The sequence below is a fragment of the Ascaphus truei genome, chromosome 1 (genome assembly GCF_040206685.1).
Source record: "Ascaphus truei isolate aAscTru1 chromosome 1, aAscTru1.hap1, whole genome shotgun sequence".
Taxonomy (NCBI): Eukaryota; Metazoa; Chordata; class Amphibia; order Anura; family Ascaphidae; genus Ascaphus; species Ascaphus truei.
Window position 1 is genome coordinate 451,523,167 of NC_134483.1, and position 20,412 is coordinate 451,543,578.

General features: G+C 43.4%; 1 protein-coding gene across 3 annotated transcripts in view; it reads right to left on the minus strand.

Annotated features, from left to right (window-relative positions):
• The window catches only part of ANK2 (ankyrin 2), a 613,918-nt gene that overhangs the window by 341,420 nt on the left and 252,086 nt on the right, over positions 1-20,412 (minus strand). The window contains exon 1 of one of the 3 annotated variants that reach the window (XM_075616740.1): positions 18,223-18,543. The exons of the other annotated variants lie outside the window; for them this stretch is intronic. Coding sequence (XP_075472855.1) covers positions 18,223-18,306 — 84 coding nt within the window. The 5' untranslated portion in view covers positions 18,307-18,543. Of the gene's footprint in view, positions 1-18,222; positions 18,544-20,412 lie in introns of those variants that run through there. 3 annotated transcript variants of the gene reach the window in all.

Sequence of the window (20,412 nt, forward strand, 5' to 3'; positions counted from 1 at the left end):
GAACCATCATTGGTATTAATCCGACTACTTTGGGCCCCTACGGGAATCCTTGTGGATCTTTTCTTACTTGACCCAATAGCGGTTGCCTGTTTGGAGACTGCCACTTCCATACAGACTGATGAGGAATATTAGCGCTGATCCGCAGTTAGTGCGGTTCTTTTCTGACGCCCTCTATGGCGTGCCATATTCCTTTGTATTACTATGTATTACTTATTGAGGACTCCATTACGTCTTTCAGATATCCTAACTTAACAGGTACTGTCTATCTACAACATAATAAATCAAGTCCTTGTCTACACTATTACTTTATAAGCATTACTTATTTACTCTCCCCGAGGCTCCTCTCCTCATGTCCTCCTGGAACTTAACATTCTAGAATAGTCCCTCCTCCTTACATACCACTGCATGACGTCTGAATCACCATAGCAACTCAGGATGGGGCCTAACATACAATAGCCATGTTAGTAACCCTGTAGGAGGCGGGTCGCATCATTAAGAGTGTTTCAACAACTTCTTACCATATTGAATAAGGGTCTAAGATTTACTAACCTCAACCTGAGAAGTTGGGTACAAAAGTAGCGCACAACGTGAACAAATGTGTCAAATCAATATTTGAAGGGTATAGTGTGAATTATAAAATGTGTAATCCTATATAAAAAATGTAAAACAACTATGCTCAACCTGAGTTGCAAAAATTTCACAGTTGGTCATGCTGGGGCCCCATGAACAAGTTTGATGGGAGCGCTCATATGATCCTGTGGCTCCTCAGACCACACACCTTTATACAGATGTAGCAGATGTTATTAACCCCGGTAACATGAAATAACGCACAAAATAACACGTTAAATAATGCATGCATCGTTTCTTTAACCATTGCTTTTAAAAGTGCCATCATTAAATAACACAATTCACATTAATATATCAAAGGGTAATCAGAGTTAAACACGTCTCGGTATAACAAATAACTAAGAAGAAAGACAGAGGACACGACGAAGAAGAGATAAGCGCAGGGAAATGTTTACAAACAGTAGGAACATTTTCAAGAGATGCTTAACAATGCTTTTGTAATACTTTTAAGATCACTTTTTTGTCTATATGATTTTCTCTGGTTGTTGCCTTTTGTCTGATATCACTGTGTTCAACAAGAGCTTGCACAGGCAAACTCCCTTTCTTTCCCTCCCCTTATCTTTATGGTATTGACACTGTTAATTAGGACAAAGAAAACACTTGATTGACAAACACTTTCCTACTTCAAGAGCGCTTAATAATGACATGTGTAAATAATTTCCAAAAAAACAAAGGTACCCAAATATTTGCTTCTAGCATGGTTACATTAGTTTAAGGATGACAATAATATTGTTAAAATCTTCCAAACAGATGATTTGCGTTTGCCGACTACGTGGGATAGCACTATTAAAGCAGCCATTCCTGCTGTTTGTTTTCTTTTTGTTAATCATTATCTCAATTAGGGAGAACCTAGAACTAAACCGAATCTATCTGAATCAGTATCTGGGATCCCTCCCCTGCTTGCTCAAAGCTTTTTTGCCCCTAAACAATTTCCTTTTCCTGACCACCCTTATGGAAAACCACAACATTGGGGGAAAAGTGACATCTTTCTATTGGATGAACCCCGCTTCCATAGTGGAATTTGGTACTGTTCCCCCACATATTCATACCCTCCCACCTGCCAGGCTCAGATGACGCAAAAAAGTTACATTGTATTTTAGAAGTCATTGGTCATTTAAATACTTGTGTCATTCAGGCTGTGTCTTTTCCTTCTGCTCATACTTACAGTACACTTGCAATTGGTGCTTTTATAGGGGGGCGAATGAAGGCAAAAGTGAGACTATTCTGGGGGGAAAATAATTTCAGATGTATCAAAGAAAAAAAAAACATTTTTCGTTCAGTGACATTTTTTCTTTGCTACATCTGAAACTATTTTTCACCCCAGAATAGCCCCTCTTTTGCCTTGATACATAATCCCGCTTGTTCTTGTTCCTTCCATTTAGTTTAAAGACTTTTCCATTTATTTAGAGTGGACTGAAAATAATTAAAAAAAAAAAAAAACACTGACCTTTCCCGGCTCCCACTGACTTATTTATGTACAGAAGATCAAAGAATGTACAGAGGAAAGACTTCTGTTGAGTCACAGGAACAAAAATCCAGGCAAGACAAAAGTCTTTTGAATACACTCCTTCTAATAGATGTGACCACACCCCAGTACTAATGCTAGCACAGCGACGTGCATACAGTATACAGAAAGATAGCGCAGAGTAGGATGTGATCCAGTGATTTGCTGCTTTCATGTGTTTATTATATTCAGCCTGGTGTGATGCTATTTAATGTGACTATCATTACAGTGCTACCATGTAGCTAGCACAGTAGAGTATGTGACAGTCGTAGCAGCCGTTATTGGCCCCGCAGAGGCATTTTGACAGGGAATCTTTCATGTCAAATGTTGGCGCGGCTCATCTCTAACAAACCTAACGCGCACTAAAAGTCATAAGGGGAATTTGTGTTATCTGTGATCTTCTAGCTCGTTAGCGGATACAAAAGCGGGGGCTACTTCTATTCATCCGCCTGAGGCATCAACATTATTTTCCATCAGATATCCGTAATCCACCCGATGCCTTTCATACACGTGCAATTTTCCAACATAAACACGTTAACTGGATTTATATGGCTATGTTAGTGATCTGTACTGGTTGATTGCTTAATATGGATGACCTAAGGGCATGGTGCCTTATGCATAAACCCAAAGCCATCGTTCTCACAGAAACATGGCTAACCCCTAATACCCTTGATGCAAATATCGCCATTCAGGGATACTCCATTTCTAGGAGAGCTAGGCCAAAGAGAGGAGGAGGGGTGTTATTCTATATTGCAGACACCTTACAATATACACTGTTAAATTGCCCCCCAAGCCCACCCTCTTTTGAAATCCTAGTTGGCAAAATCTACCTCCCCTTTTCTAAGCCCGTCTTGGTTGCTGGCATCTACCACCTCCCTAAAGCCCCTCTACAATCCCTGACTGATATAATCCAGTTTCTTGGCTCCATTTCCTCTCTGAATGAGAAGAGTGAGCTGCTAGTTCTTGGGGATTTCAACTACAATTGGCTCAACCCTAAAAACCACAAAATCAAGACACAACTCAAGTCACTTAACCTAACGCAACTCATTTCCCAACCCACACAGACAAAAACCTGAAATCTCACAACCATTCCTTGCTAGACTGGATTATCTCCTCAAATCCCAGCAGAATCCAATTCTCTGGCATCCTTCCTGACATTTTCAGTGACCATGCAATAGTGTACTGTGTAAAGAAAATTAAACCGCCCCAATCAAGCCCTAAAGTTCTCCTCACTAGAACATTTAGAAATTTTAACCCACAACAGTTTCTGGATGACCTTACCAACTGCCCTTGGTACAGAATCGACTTAATTCCCGACTCTGATTCTGCGCTCGACTATTTCCAATCCGAGTACTTAAAACTCTGTGATACCCATGCTGCACTACGCAGAATAAGAGTACGGGGGGCCCACCTTCCGTGGGTTACAACTGACCTTAAAGCTCTCTACCATTTCAGGGATGCCTTGTGGGAAAGCTACAACGTAACATGCACAACCAAGGATCTTAATCACAAATGATGCCTGCGGAATATGTGCACAAGGCAAACCCAGCTAACTTCAGGAAGGTTATCAACAATATATTCCAGCCCCCTAGCCATCAACAACCAAGTAATATCACTAAGGAGGATATTACTCTGACAAATTCCACTGACATTGCAAATGCATTCAATGATTACTTTGTGGGGTGTGCTACTAACTTATTAGCGAAAGGCAACCCAAACCACAAACATGAACCTCATTCTGGGAGTCCCCTTATAGCCCCACCCTCTCCCAACACTGCCACAATTTTCAATTTGTCCCAGTATCCGAAGAGGAGATTACACAAACGCTCCTCAAATTAAAACTAAGCAGCCAATGTGGACCTGACTTACAGCAATCTAAGTTCCTAAGGCTTGGGTCCCGCTGCATCCGGCGACCAGCGTGACCGCGTGCGCGCCACTCACCAGCTCCTTACTTCCTCCCTAGTCGACCCCAGTCCCTCCTCGCTGCCAGGCTCACTTTACACTGTGACGTGTCAGCCAGCAGGGGCTACAATAGGATTGTGATCCTGAGCGGCAACGCGTCACGTGGCGTGGCAGGGAGCCAATGAGGAGGGGAGATCGCCAGCAGGGGAGTGGATCCTTCCTCAATGCTGGACACACAGACACACACGTGGACACACAAACACAGACACACACACACACACTTTAAACATGTTTGCTTTCAATAAATTCTTGAGTGATAATTGTGTAAATATCAATGACAAAAGTATTGGGAAATCTTTAATAATCCAAAGTGAAAGCTATGGCCGCGTGCCCTCCGTTATGGCCCCCCCCCCCATCATGGCCCCCGCCAACCCGACCCATTTTGGCCACGCCCCCGACGCAAAAACTCCCTAAAGACCGCAGATAAGTGCCGTGAACGCACCGCCAGGATGCAAGGCAGGCCCGCCGGCGTGTGCGGCGGGCCCTTAGCCTAAGACTTGGTGCCCTAGCCATTGCCAAACCAATTGCTTCCATAGTCAACTCTATCCTGTCTGCAGGCCATATCCCTAAGACCTGGAAAACTGCCAGAGTTGTCCCAATCTTCAAAAGTGGGGACAAAAACATTGTCTCAAACTACAGGTCAATCTCTCTTCTCCCAATACTATCCAAAATCATGGAGTATTCACTCCCAATTAAGCGATTACTGTACCAAGACAAATTTCCCTAGCCAATTCCTATCTGGCTTTCACCCCAAACACTCCACGGTAACTACCCTGCTAAAAGTTTGCAATGAAATCCAGTGTGGCATGGAACGGGGACAACTCACTGGTGCAATATTCCAAGAAGCCATGTGTGAAAAACTAAGTATACCTTATGACTCAATAGCTTGTAGAACCACCATTAGCAGCAATAACTTTAAGTAATCATTTTCTGTATGACTTTATCAGTCTCTCACATCGATGTGGAGTAATTTTGGCCCACTCTTCTTTACAATGTTGCTTCAGTTCATTGAGGTTTGTGGGCCTTTGTTTATGCACAGCTCTATTAAGGTCCTGCCACAGCATTTCAATAGGGTTGAGGTCTGGACTTTGACTGGGCCATTGCAACACCTTGATTCTTTTCTTTTTCAGCCATTCTGTTGTAGATTTGCTGGTGTGCTTGGGATCATTGTCCTGTTGCATGACCCAATTTTGGCCAAGCTTTAGCTGTCGGACAGAAGGCCTCACATTTGACTCTAGAATACTTTGATATACAGAGGAGTTCATTGTCATGGTCGACTCAATGACTGCAAGGTTCCCAGGTCCTGTGGCTGCAAAACAAGCCCAAATCATCACCCCTCCACCACAGTGCTTGACAGTTGGTATGAGGTGTTTGTGCTGATATGCTGTGTTTGGTTTTCGCCAAACGTGGCACTGTGCATTATGGCCAAACATCTCCACTTTGGTCTCATCTGTCCAAAGGACATTGTTCAAGATGTCTTGTGTTTTGTTCAGATGCAACTTTGCAAACCTAAGCCGTGCTGCCATGTTCTTTTTAGAGAGAAGAGGCTTTCTCCTGGCAACCTTTCCAAACAAACCATGCTTGTTTAGTCTTTTTCTAATTGTACTGTCATAAACTTTAACATTTAACATGCTAACTGAGGCCTGTAGAGTCTGAGATGTAACTCTTGGTTTTTTTGCAATTTCTCTGAGCATTGCACAGTCTGACCTTGGGGTGAATTTGCTGGGACGTCCACTCCTGGGAAGATTGGCAACGGTCTTGAATGTTTTCCACTTTTGAATAATCTTTCTCACTGTAGAATGATGGACTTTAAATTGTTTGGAAATGGCCTTATAACCCTTCCCAGATTGATGGGCAGCAACAATTGCTTCTCTAAGATGATTGCTGATATCTTTCCTCCTTGGCATTGTGTTAACACACACCTGAAAGCTCCAGACCAGAAAACTGCTAAAAACTTGGCTTTTATAGAGGTGGTCACACTTGCTGATGATCAATTAATCAAGGGCATTTGATTAGCAGCACATGTCTGCTATTTAGCATCTTAATTCCTATGGAAGCAGTAAGGGTGTACTTAGTTTTTCACACATAGCTTCTCCATTTTGGCTTTATTTTTGTTAAATAAATCATGACACGGTGTAATATGTCATTTGTTGTTGTTCATCTGAGGTTGTATTTACCTAATTTTTAGACCTGCTAAGGAACAGATGGTTTTATTATGTCCTGATATGTAAAACCATAGAATTCAAAGAGGGTGTACTTTATTTTTCACACCACTGTATCATCAACGCCGCCGCTTCGTTGAAATCCAGGCCATGGGAGGCCTTGCTAGGTTGGTCCCACTCCCGGGCGTGGCCAGCTGCAGGCCCTATTACAGACAGCCTCTCTGGTTGCCACTCCGGTCAGGGTACAAACCCCTTACTCCCCGGAGAAACTAGACTTTGGAGTACGGGACTTATTCCGTTCTACCCCTCGGTCCCGCTCAGTACCGTCGCTCCATTAGAACTGTTCCCCCACTCCGGAACTCAGTCCCCAAGGAGCTGACGTTGACCACAGTGACAAGCCTTGGTCCTCTCGCCCTATTACTCCCATAATGACACTGGCTATTCCCTCTGTGATGACTGTGTCCTGTGTGTCAGACAAAGTGACTGAAGGGGGCGGAAGCATTGCCGTGGTGGGATCCACTATTTAGGGAATATGTGCCCCACTTAAAAAAGACCAGTTTCGTACTAGAACGGGGGTCACAAATTGATCATTGGTGGGAGGAAGGTTATTTTTCTGCCGAGCAGGAGGCAGAAAACATGCGCAAGCGCTAAGCTAAGATGGTGGAGGGACTTTTGTATAAACCAGAGGGAGAGGCCTCAGCTAGTGAGCCTCTGGGGGTAGGACCAATATACTGGGTATTACCGAGCCAGGCCTATGTGCATAACCTCACTAAGAGTAGTCGCTCTGATAGGGTACTGGTTCAACTGTTTAGACTGGAAGGGTATGATTACCCCTACCTTCCAGAAGTTTTAATGCGCACGGCCGAAATGCGCAGGGAAGAGTGGGTGCACATAGCTATTATAGACCATGTGATGCAACGAGGTGGCAATAATACACATCACCGAGAGGAACGAGTCGCTTATCTAAATAAGACATGGCATGTGGGCCGCAATGTACAGCTTGACAGGGTGCAGTATGTTGCAGAGAATGGCCGCAAGCGCTGCTATTCAGTGAGAGTGACAGATAGCGAGGGGAACCTGGTGCACAAGCCCGACCCTGCCCACTATTACTGACGGTCTTAATGTACTGTATGACTTGTGGAAATGTTACTGCATTTTGTGTTCAAATGTATAACTATGCGGTGGATGTTATGCTCTCCTGCGGAGTCTGGAGGGATTTCAAAACCAGAGGGGGGATGTAGCCAAGTCCCCTTGGACTACTGATTCCCTGGCCCTTCTAACACTGTAAGTCCCAGTAAAGAGTGGACGGTGTTTGTAGTAGATTATGCTGGGCCTGTTATACTGTTATGTGTGTGTGTTAGCAATAAAGTTCAGGAATAGCCTGTTATTGTAAGGGTGGCCTAACTATGAGTATAGGAGGCCAGCTTACAAGCCACTGCCCAGGGAAGGAGGGGGTTTCCTCTAGAGGTTTGAGTGTAAGGCTGAGTCCCCGCTGGCACTGAGCGCGCTCATGCTTGGAGAGCGCTCCAAGCATGAGCGCCGGGTGTCCTGCATTTACGCACGCGCTGGGGGGAGGGCACTGCAGGTAGTTGAGTGTGTGGGAAAGTATAATTTTTTTGTTTACCTAAGCGCCCAGTGCGGGTGAGCGTGTGTGCACAGTGTGAGTGGGGACTTACATATATCTATATATGTAAGTAACTGCCGCAAGCGCCGCCGGCTCAGCGCTAGCGGGGACGCAGCCAACAGTAGTTCTGAGCTGTTCTTCAGAGAATGAGGATGCAGCAGTCTCTCCCCAAAAGGAGTAGGCTGAGGTCTTGCCCTGTTAGGGGATAAGGTGTGCTTAGGAGGGGTGCTTCGGGCCTCAAGCTCTGGGTACTTATCTTCGGGGAAATGAGCTGTTATGTATCCTGTGTATCCTGCTGTGTTCAGTTATACCAACTCTGGTGTGCTAATTGGAGTATGCCAATTCAAGAAGAAGTGCCCCTGGATCCTCTGGGGCTGGAGGCGCTGATGAAGAACCACCCGTAAGCCTGTCCTTATGTCCTCCCCACACCACCGCAGAGACCCACACCACCGCAGAGATCTCCGGCCTCCTGTTTATCAGACAGGTACGTACCAGCACCATATTTCACCGGTAGCAACCCAATATAGGATGGGGGAAAAGGTGCTACAGATATATATATATGTATATATATATATACAGTATATGATTCTCCCTGCCCTGGCATGCTGATGAAAACTGCCCCACTCTTCTCCTTACACTGGGAAATAGTGATTAGCACTGTCATTAGGCGGCTATAATCTATACCAGCAACATCTCCACTCCATCTACACTGGGGAGAGATGAAGAGCGGGCTGCAGGGGTGGTCGGGGGTGCAAGGGTGGCCAGGAGGTGCAAGGGTGGCCAGGGGGTGCAAGGGTGGCCAGGGGGTGCAAGGGTGGCCAGGGGGTGCAGGTGAAGCCTCTGAAGGCTGCCTTTATGGCAATGCAATTATCTAAGGCAGCGTATCCCAACCGGGGTTCCGCTGCACCCTGGGGTTCCGCTGCACCCTGGGGTTCCATGAGAGGATCAAAAGGGGCCGCAGTGTTTCCCCGATCTACCAGAGCAGTGATAGAGCTGGTTAGTTGCTAGGGGGCTGGGCAGTTTCCTTCATCCTGACTGGCTGCATTACCCAGCAGCAGCCAATCAGGTGGAGGTCTCAGGAGCCTGGAGGTGAGGCTGTGTGTGTGGCTATCACGTGTGTGTCTATGTTCTGTCCTGTTGTGTGTGTTTTCTGTGACTGTCTCTGCCTTGTGTCTTCTGTGACTGTCTCTGTCCCCTGTGGCTCTCTGCCCCCCCTGTCTCATGTGAGACTCTGCCCCTCTGACTCCTGTGACTCCCTGCCCCCTCTGACTCCTGTGACTCCCTGCCCCCTCTGACTCCTGTGACTCCCTGCCCCTCTGACTCCTGTGACTCCCTGCCCCCTCTGACTTCTGTGACTCCCTGCCCCCTCTGACTCCTGTGACTCCCTGCCCCCTCTGACTCTCTGCCCCCCTCTGTCTCCTGTGACTCTCTGCCCCCCTCTGTCTCCTGTGACTCCCTGCCCCCTCTGTCTCCTGTGACTCCCTGCCCCCTCTGACTCTCTGCCCCCTCTGTCTCCTCTGACTCTCTGCCCCCCTCTGTCTCCTGTGATCCTCTGCCCCCTCTGTCTCCTGTGACTCCCTGCCCCCTCTGTCTCCTGTGACTCCCTGCCCCCTCTGTCACCTGTGACTCTCTGCCCCCTCTGTCTCCTGTGACTCTCTGCCCCCTCTGTCTCCTGTGACTCTCTGCCCCCTCTGTCTCCTCTGACTCTCTGCCCCCTCTGTCTCCTCTGACTCTGTATGTCTCTGTCCTGTGTCTTCTGTCACTGACTGTCCTGTTGTAGGGGTGTTTTAGCAACTGAGCACTGTGATTAGGGGTGCCCCAAGCAAAAAAAGGATGAAAACCACTGATCTAAGGTGATCATTATTTCTTGCGTGATCGATTGGTGAAGATCCTGCTTTCCAGAGCTTGCAATATGGCTGCCTATTTCAAAAGAGAAGTGGTGTAGTGTGGCTTCCTAAATAGTTGCAATAGTAACCCAAGGAAGCTTAATACTGTACAATAAAAATAATTAAAATGGGGCATTAAATTAGAAAAAAATAGAAACAAATGCAGTAATTACAGTATTGTATAACACTACACAATGGCATTATTAAAAAGTTTGAATGAAATGCTGCTTTCATAACATCTCCTTTTATCTACTGCATTGTATTCTATACAAACACTAATCAAATAGGATTTTTCTAAAATCTACCAAATCTCCTTGAAATACTCTCTGGCAACCAAAAATACTTGTTTCTTTTTATTTCTTAGCAATGCATCAACATAACTCATTGTAAACATTTTTAACCCCTCAAGTCTGGGGGGCCTGAAAGCACCCCACCCCCACGTACTTTCCATTCACATGACAATATTTCTTTCTTTAAGGAAATCTGACAATTAATGAAATGAGGCTACATTTTCCGCAAACGATGTGAATAGCTGTTATTCCATCAATTCTCGCCAACAAGTGGCTGCATTCTGGCTCAAGATCAATTAATGACCAAGTGTTTGCCACCATGTCCTACATGGGGTACTTGTTAGACATTCAGAGGAGGGTCAGTCATAAAAAATGCTTCTGTTATAACAAGAACAAACTGTCCAAACAGAATGAATCAGATTTCTAGGGCTTTAACCTCAGGGTACGAAAAAAACAGAACACAAAGCACAGCTGATAAATTCAGTCACTGGGGTGCAAGCCAGGTCACCATCGATGAAAGGAGTGTAAAGGACTAGCTTTGTCTTTGGGGAACAAATCACTGAAAGCATTCATAGCAACAAGCAATACACAAGCTTGGTTGCCAAGATATTTTATCAGATATGTGTGGGTTCTTACTCTGCAGATCACATCATTTCAGCCATGGGGGTATTACTCGTACTGCTGCATACATGCATGTTGTATCAGATAAGCTATTCTGGGGAAATTACATCTACAGTATGAGGATTGCAAAGAGATCCAAGGTCCACGTTTACGTTCATGTTAAGGTGATAAAACTATATAAGTGCAGTGTATCTGATATATAATGTAGCATTTATTCTTGTATTTATATTAACATCTTTATCATTTACAACCTGTCCTCAATGCTTTCGCTGCTGCAATCTGCTAATACCAATATCAATATTAGACAACACTGCCCCGCAACCATCTGAAAAACAGCTATGATTATGTGTCCAAAAAGTTTAGAACATTCAGAAATCTCGCTATCTTTCTCTGTCCACCCAATCAATGACCTAGGATTGCGCACAAATGGAAAGTAGTAAAAGCTGCTTGCATTAAATAAATGTTAGACGTTTTTTAGATCGTCATTCCGTGGGCTCTGACCCGGAAGCCCTATTACCTTCAATAAGGCTTCCGGGTCAGATCGCACGGAGATATGATCGCGGAGCTTTGAGAATATGCCCCAAAGACTTTCAACCATCGGGCTGGAGGAGAGTGTGGGAGCTGAAGAACGAGGACTGTGGATTGAGCGGAGCAGCCGCGGCGCTCAGGGGAGCATGTGAAGCAGCTGAAGGGCAGGGTGCGGACGCATGTCCAGCACAGGTTCCAGCTGTGTTTGGTGGGCAAGCCCATCTGTGAAGATGAGGGAAGGGGTTATAAGGAGGGAGCAACGGATGAAGAGCGAGTGCGGAGAGTAGAGATGGGGAGAGAGGGAGCTGAATTTCGCAAAAAGGAGGAAACAAGAGGAAGTGAAACTATCGAAGCAGTGGGCAAATTGGCTCCATCCTAAACGTGATATACATTTACAATACAAAGACTCACAAATATAGTTAGACATGACAGGATTGTTTTGCCTTGGTTCTATAAATGGGGGCGCGCAGTTGGAACTTTCTCCGGGCGCAAAGATACCTAGTTACACCTCTGCATATGCCACAAATAATTGTTACTAAATTTGCCTTTTTGTTCTAACCATGCATAGCAGTCTTACAATTTTTAGCACAGACAAGCTTAAATGTTATTATATTCTTAAAAGATAACCTACCTAACCTCCAGTCACAGCTGGAAAAATTTGGCCAGGTATCAGGGTATAAAATTAACAGCGATAAGTCTGAAGCCCTGAACCTATCACTCCTCGCCCTCGAGGTAAAACTATTGCAAATTAATTTTAGTTATAAATGGAGCCCTAACAACATTAAATACCTAGGGGTCAGAATCGCAAACTCTTATGCTGCCCTATTCAAATATAATTTCCCCCCCTTATTTACAGAAATAAAAAAAAACCTCCAGTGCTGGAACAAGTACCACATTTCATGGCTCGGAAAAGTGGCATCTGTTAAGGTGAACATCCTTCCCAGGCTACTGTGGGTCTTCCAGACCCTCCCTGTCTGTGTACCGCTGGCAGACCTCAAAAGCATTCAAAATAGTATTTTCCAATTCATCTGGAAGGACAAAAAGCCGCGGGTGGCTAGATCGGTAATGTTGGCACCACGGGAGTGTGGAGGCCTGGGAGTACCAGATATAATTAATTATTATCAAGCGACCCACCTAAAACAAGCGATAGTTTGGAACAACGATCCAGCGTCTTGCGGCTGGTTGGAAATTGAGTCCTCCTGTGTCGCTCCCCACTCACTCGGGGCGATACTTTGGTCCGGAGGGGGAAAGGAGATAATATCGGACAAGACAGGCCTGGGAGCAATGAGATGCACGTGGAAAATTTGGACAAAAACAAGAAATAAATATAAACTGACGTCTTCCCTCTCAATACTCACTCCCATTTTTGGTAACCCTGAATTCCCTCCGGGTTGTGTCCCAGGGAACCTTAAAGCATTTAGTTTGGCTAACATAAAATCAGCAAGAGATCTAATAGACAAAGGGACTCTTATCCCGCTACTTGATTTACAGGAGAAATGCCTCCCCATGAAACTCCCACTTTTCGGTTATCTCCAGATCAGACACTTTCTCCTAACAATTTCCCAAACATCCAAATTTGAAGGTCCAACGTCTTTTGAAAAGATTTGTATGGTGGGCACATACCTGAAGGGTCTGAGCTCAGAGATTTACGCGGGGCTAGCACGGTCAAGGAGTCCCTTTAACCACAATTATATGATGAAATGGGCTGAAGACCTCAATCTTGATATAGACAGAGATGACTGGGAGGATATTTGGGAAGCAGCAGCCAAAACTTCTATTTGCACTACTACTAAGGAAAACATATATAAGATTCTATTTCAATGATACTTAATCCCGAGTAGGATGAGCCAGATCTTCCCTGGCCTGTCTGACCTCTGTTGGAGGGGGTGCGGCCAGAGAGGAGATCTGTTGCATATATGGTGGACATGCCCAGAGATCCAGACTTTCTGGAATATGATATGCTCATTGGTTGAGGAGACGGTAGGGGTTGAGGTCCGGATGGACCCGCTGATATGCCTACTCGCGAAACCCATCGAAGATATCTCTGTCCCTCTTAAAAAACTGGCCTCATTCATCTTGACTGCGGCTCGCTGTTCAATAGCAGCTAATTGGAAAAAGATTAAACCCCCATCTAAGCAAACGGTCCTTCACAGGGTAGGCGAGGTCAAGCTAATGGAATACCTATCGGCGCTCCTAAAACAGAATATCGAACAATATGAGAAAGTTTGGGCACAGTGGCCTTATAATTAAAGAGATTAAAAATGAGATATGGATGCTTCAGTTGGACTCTGCATTAGACCAATGACCCCTCGGAGGGGGAGTCCATGTCTACTCAGGGTCTTTTGACAAGGTGGAGGGGAGTGCAACAACCCCCCCTTCCCTTAGCCCCCCCGTTCCTATCCCCTCCCTCCCCCCCTCTTCTGTTCTTCTCTCTTTTTCCCCTCTCTCTCTTTGACTGTCCTTTACATTACAAATCTAAGGGGTCTGATCTAAGATCCTCCTAAAACTGTTAATTCTCCCGGTCGGGACCTACATAGTGCACTCTAAATGCATAGGAGGTTACAATATACAAGGGGCAGATCGCCCATACCCGATCATTCAACCTTGAGATGTTACGGGTTTTTCACTTTTATATGTGTGTGTTAATTACGTTAACTGTCTATAAACGACCATGTGAAGTGTATGTACCCCTGTCAGAAAACAATAAAAATGTTTGGAAAAAAAAAAAAGATAATGGTCCATATCTACCAAATGAAGGTATACCATAAGACATCTTCGGGCGGCAGAAGAAACCTAATGGCCTCCTTCACTCAGAGTTGGGATTTCCAAATTAGTGTTTGTAAGGTATTTTTTTGACTTATACACGTTAGCAATCATTGTTTTTGAAGATTTACATAGTTACATAGTTACATAGTTACATAGTAGATGAGGTTGAAAAAAAGACATACATCCATCAAGTTCAACCTATGCTAAATTTAGACAACAGATACTTTATCCCATATCTATAATTACTTATTGATCCAGAGGAAGGCAAACAAAAACCCCAGTGTCATATCATCCAATGATATCTCGTAAGGGGAAAAATAAGTTCCTTCCTGACTCCAAGAATTGACAATCAGATTACTCCAACATTTTGCTTTATTATCTCTTCCAAAAAATGAAGAAACTATGGGAACCTAAACGTGTGAAAACAAAACTCAATATTGTTTTTTAATATAGCATGTTAATTTTCAGGGGTCAATAGAGAGGTCACAGCCAAGCACATGGAATATTGTTTAATACCTCAACATTAATCATAATGATTTTCATAAATACGATGAACAGCTTTCTAAGAGCATTTTATATTCATTCAGTTTACGTCTACCTCCATGTAAGAGATGTGTGCAGAGGTTCATATAATGGAGAGCGATTTGGGTGAAATTATATCTTGGCTTTATTGAGCTTGTTCCTTTATCCAGGCAAAACATGCAAAAACAACAAAATAACAAACCCCTGTCCCTTTGTACGGGCTAACTTACTTCCCCAGACCCCATCTGCAGGACTGGAAGGATATTCCCATTACCAGCCTATCACCCCAAAGTCTCAGGAGGTACCTTAAGCAGGTGGCCCTCCATGTCAGTCTCTGGCAGGCTCCTGGGTCCTGAATGTCTGGGAAATATAGGTGTCTGGGTGTCTTGATCTCAGCACAGCTTTGTGCTCAAGACAGTGTCTGTGTGCAGGCTTCTCTGCTTTCCTGTGTCCGCCCAATTGTGAACTCAGGAAATCTCTCCCCTGTTTCCAACATGAGGCTTTTCTTACAGACTTAATTGGCCAGGTGGAGTCTGGTTAATCGCCTGTTGCACTTAACCAGACCCATACTGGATTTTAGAGATAGTTTCTCCAACAGGGATAAGTGCCTGTTACACTCCAGCTATGCTGTTTTCTCTCTCTCATTCCATTTGTTCTAAAAACATCATTTTAAAATTGCATGTCTAAGTGGCAATTTAATAACGACTTTTACAGCAATCTGTTATTTTTTTTCAATTATCCATGTCAGAGGTACAGAAAAACTTTCAGTTTAATCAATCTGGAAGAGTTTTATGAAACTTGACAAATATGACAAAGACCTTAACAGACATAATAAGAAATCTTCACCGCGCTGCAAAGGCCATACAATTTGAGTTTAATAAATAGACCCCTTGGTGTGTAATGTCCTGGCTATGACAATGGAAAGATGCATTCCATACAAGCGAGTGGAACTAATGTTGGCTATTTAGCCAGCCTCCCGCAGTGTTGTGAGTAGAAAGAGAGAATGTTGACGATACTAAAGTAGCCATTCCTGCAAACCAAGTAAGAAGCAATGTTGACAGCTCCTTATCAAGGGAAAATGTAGTGGTGAAAAATCAACTGGGCAAGGACAGTTACCCGCGTACGTTCCTAATGTCTGCGTGATTATATGTCCTAAATTTGTGGAGAGATTGTAAAAGCACAGAATACAGTGAAAGTAAGTCCCTGCAATCTACTATGGCAAAAAACCCACGTTTAACTGCTAACAAAGAAAAATAATGTTCAAAAAAACATTCCAATCATACTTCTGATGCAAAACAACACCATTTCCAGGCACATGATAGCTTCCAGGAGAAAGGTATGAAATATGCTACTGATACCGTAATATCTAAAAAGTGTTATAAAAACCAAAGCCAATACATTGTCAAAATTCACAAGATAGCAGTGGCTGATGCTGGTATTAAACCCACAATTTTAACAGGTACTGTAATTAGTCCTAGTCACGAACATATGACTAATACTTGAGTTTATCATATAATATGCCTTTTACAGATATGAAAATATTTAAAACGTGTCCTCATAAATACTGATCTAAATGTTTTCCATATTTTAATTAAAATAACTTCAAAAGCCCTCTAGCTTGTAAGTTCTCACGAGCAGGGCCGTCACTACCTCTTTGTATCTGTTTGTGCCTGTTTGTCCTCACTTGTATGTAACTGTTTACGTTTTTGTAATATACATAACTCTGTACCCCATTGTACCACGCTGTGGAATATGTTGGCGCTTCACAAATAAACAATAATAATAGACACCCTCTAACAAAACACATGTTATCCTGTTTATACTGATTTGTATGAAAGTCCATACATTATCCAGAGAAGACAACTTTGCCAATATTAATCAGGTTTTATTTTTGCACAAATACATATGCCATCCCCTACTGGCACTCAATGTGTAATTAGCTGGAAATAAGCATAAATGTACATGTATTAATAATCACAATTCACCCCACCGTACCCTGGTACACATGAATACAGTAAGAGGCATGCACCATAAAAATAGAAGATTTTAGAACACCCTCCAATCTTTTCTAGGTTAGATCAAGCAAATCTAGTTCCGTCACTGACCATACACAGTGCCACAGGTCAACCAAGATGCTTCAGAGACATGAGAGAATTCCTACATCAATCACTGGCACACATTATTAAATCCCCCTTGATTGTCTAATTAGTAATAATTTGTGCTTTTGGAGAGTTGCCTGCTGTCTGTTGAGCAGGCACTTATTTACCAAATGTGGAATACTTGTGTGAAAACAACTGCACAGAATATTTTAACACATTTGAATAAAATTACAGGATTTTAAACACAGAGAAGTGATCAGCCTCCCCCCCCCCCCCAAAAAAACACCATACCAATGAGATGTAATAACAAAGAAATGTAACGATAATTATAGCAGCAGCAAAAGTGCGATTGCATATCCACTTTTATTGTAAGCATTAAAAATCATTGTAGAGATCAACAGTCATTTTGAAACGCTCGTAGTTACTCTATTGATTGAAATGTTGACTGTTATTATATATTGCGTGTAAATACTATATCTCACTCAACACTGGGGAAACCAACCAAGCCCTCACTGTTGACTTTGGTCTCACTTTAGGCTGCTGCTATATTTTTTTTTAATATATATATATATAATAAATAAAGAATTCAGGAATCATAATAGTTTTCTAGCAGCATTTTTTAAACGGATTACAAAATCAATTGGAAGTACACCCTATGCAACATGAATCCAGGATACTCGGCAAGCATCAGATAACATGTTAAAGAGGATCACTTAACGTCGGGCAGAAAAAGAGGCATTTTACATGACATCTTTCGTGGTGCTCATCATTAAATAATGTATTTTCTGCCTGCAAATTGGCGTATTAGTGCACGCATGGTGATGGTGACCTAGTTGCAGCGTGTGGCGCAATGTTTCAGTCTGTTCACATCCACAGCCCAAAGACACTTGAAAAACTGGGTGTGTCCAGAGAGTAAACATGATTTCATTTACCATGCTGACATTTACTTGTCTTCATGGCTTAAATATAATTGCATTGAACTCATTGTGATCTCGTACAGCCTTTTGGTCTCCATAAGAAAATTGTTCCGTTTCTGTAACAGTTGTCCACAAGCTCGGAAACCTTTCCTTTCACGTTTGATGAGACGCCACGGACAGTTCCCGGGTATAATATTATCCCTCGTCACAACCCTGCCCTCTGCTTGCTGAGAAAAACACAATTGATTAATTGCTTGAAAGGCCTTTGATGTCTCGTCTCATGTAATCAGGACAAAGCGCAAGGTAACTTCCTTATGAACAGCCCGACAATAAATACAAAATATAAAAACTACCCATTTATAGGCAACAACTATATCACAACACTACGACAATCTCTGCTCTGCACACTGGACTCTACGAAGCAAAAGATCAATAATACAAAACACTAAAAACCAGTAATTTCCTGATACTCGAGCACTTTGTTTCACTGCAATGGTCTAACTAATGCTCTGAGTTCTGTCCTATTTTGAAGCAGTTCTTCACTTCTCATACAGATCTCCATATGTGAAGGCAAGTGAGGAAGCGGAGACACATTTCTCTGTAACAGACACGCCTAAGGGAGCCCCACTGCCTGCATCCCTGCTCTTCGGACATGAAACCTGCTGCCGTTTCTTTACCCACGCACATATGGTCCTTTGAAATTCCAGATATTACCTTTTTGGGTCTCTTCTTCCTCAGGTTGGGACCATTATACCTCTCCACGCCATCAGTTCTCTGAGCAGCCTCTTCGTTCATCATTCTGAACCGTCTCCCCAGCAAAGAGCTCTGCCATTAAAACCTCTCCACCACGGACCACTCTGTCGCTTGCTAGATTGGAGACTGGGGAGGGGGAATAGGAGGAGAAGCACGGTGACGTCGCCATGGCAGCGGCTGCCACAAATGTTTATCTGCCTGCATTGTTAAATCTGATTCAACCAATTACCAACAGGGTCTGCTCGCTTTACAAAGGAGAAAAGCTCTGAGCAAAGAAAGGCTTCGCCAAGGACTGAGCAGGGAGTTACTCATGCCTGTTTCTTTTATGCAGAAAAGCACAAGTGCCTTGTTGGTAATCCCATTTAATGCACTGTGTCCTATGGCAAAATGTTAAGTTGAGCTATTTTTCTTACTGCGGTTCTGTAAAGACAGTTTTAAAAGAGATACAGAGGAGGATTTAATTTCTGAATACAATACTTCAGTCATCAAATCCATAAGAAGAAACAATGAAATCACGAGGACATATAATGATGCCTTGTACACAGGCTGCTGCTTCTTCACAAAAGGAGGAGAAATGTGTCAAATAAACACGGGGTGCTGAATATTTGGGCCAGTACTCTACATTTCATGGGTTTCCTCCGTCTTGGGGGAATGTTCCTTTAACACCATAGTCCAACGTATTAAACATACAATAATAGGAAAGCAGACATTTGGCCCCGTTCTTAGCATTTGTTTGATCATTTCAGGCACTGTATGTTTACAGTCTTTGCTCTCGGTAGCAGACAGTTTCATAAGTGAAGAACACGCCAGTGTTTTCTATTTCGGAAGAAAAAGGATGAATTTAACGTTTTAATAAAAACCAGCGACTAGCTTCGCTGCAAGTATCATTTATGTTCTAAAACAGTGAAGTACTTTGGGATTTACACATGATCTATTCAATATGAGTTCTTCCGTCGGGAAAATTGCATTGTATGCTTTACGATGCAGGCATTAATTGTGCATGTGAATATATAAATCAATGCTTGTGCATAGGGAAAGGCTACAGATTGGTTTGCCATGCAGCTAATAGCCACTCCAGCCCTAGTTTCCCTGCTTGAACAAGGTTAATGAATTATTCCTCTCGTCCTTCTTCCTACAAATACTCTGGCATTTCTCAGCCTAATTGCTGACCTGGATGGAAACAACCACGACCTCCTACAACACCCATCTCCATTTCTCAGTGACCAGGGGAGGCAGAACCCCTACTATCCCAGCAAGATGCTGAAACAGGACATTAAACACAATAGTGCATTAAGACACCGCTGCTCAACTCCAGTCTTCAAGACTACCCCGCAATGGGTCAGGTTTTAAGGCTATCCCTGCTTCAGCACAGGTGGCTAAGTCATGTTTGAAGCAGGAATATCCTTAAAACCTGACCTGTTGGGGATTTAGAGGACTGAAGGTGAGCCCCCTGCATTACGACACTGGGATTGTAGGACCGCGGCAGAAAAAGTGTTTTGAAGGTATCGCTGGGAAAGCTAAATGGGCTTAATCTGCAGTATGGACCGGCACACACATGGCACTGTGGCAGGTAACAATAAAGCCAGAACTATCTACGGTAAATAAATAAATATATACATATGTGACATGGGTTCCCTTGGTGCCCATTTGATGTGAATACATACACACACACACACACACACACACACACATACACACAAGTGACACCAATCAAAACACTGATGCTTTATTATATCTAGATCTGACATAATATCTGGGATTATTAGTCTATATAAAATGATGAAATGACATACAGAACTCACTGCCATTGTTACAGTGCAGAGATAAACATTAATAACAGGCAAAATGAATCTAAACAATGAATAAGCAGAGAGGCAGAAAGATCACATTTCTTCTATGTCCCGTGCTAGTTTATTCACAGAACTTCTGCACATACTGTACAGTATGCTGTCCATAATACTGTATATGTGTATTTAGCTGCAGGTATACAAAACATGTATTTCCATATTATACAAATGAACTCCCACCGTCCCAGGCTTTTTACACAAACACTTAGATTTAAATCCAGTTTACAACCCATCAGTGTTTTACTTAGATAGAAAAATGCGTACCTTGCAGTTAGTGCTATGCACTAGGCAGTTATTCGTTGGG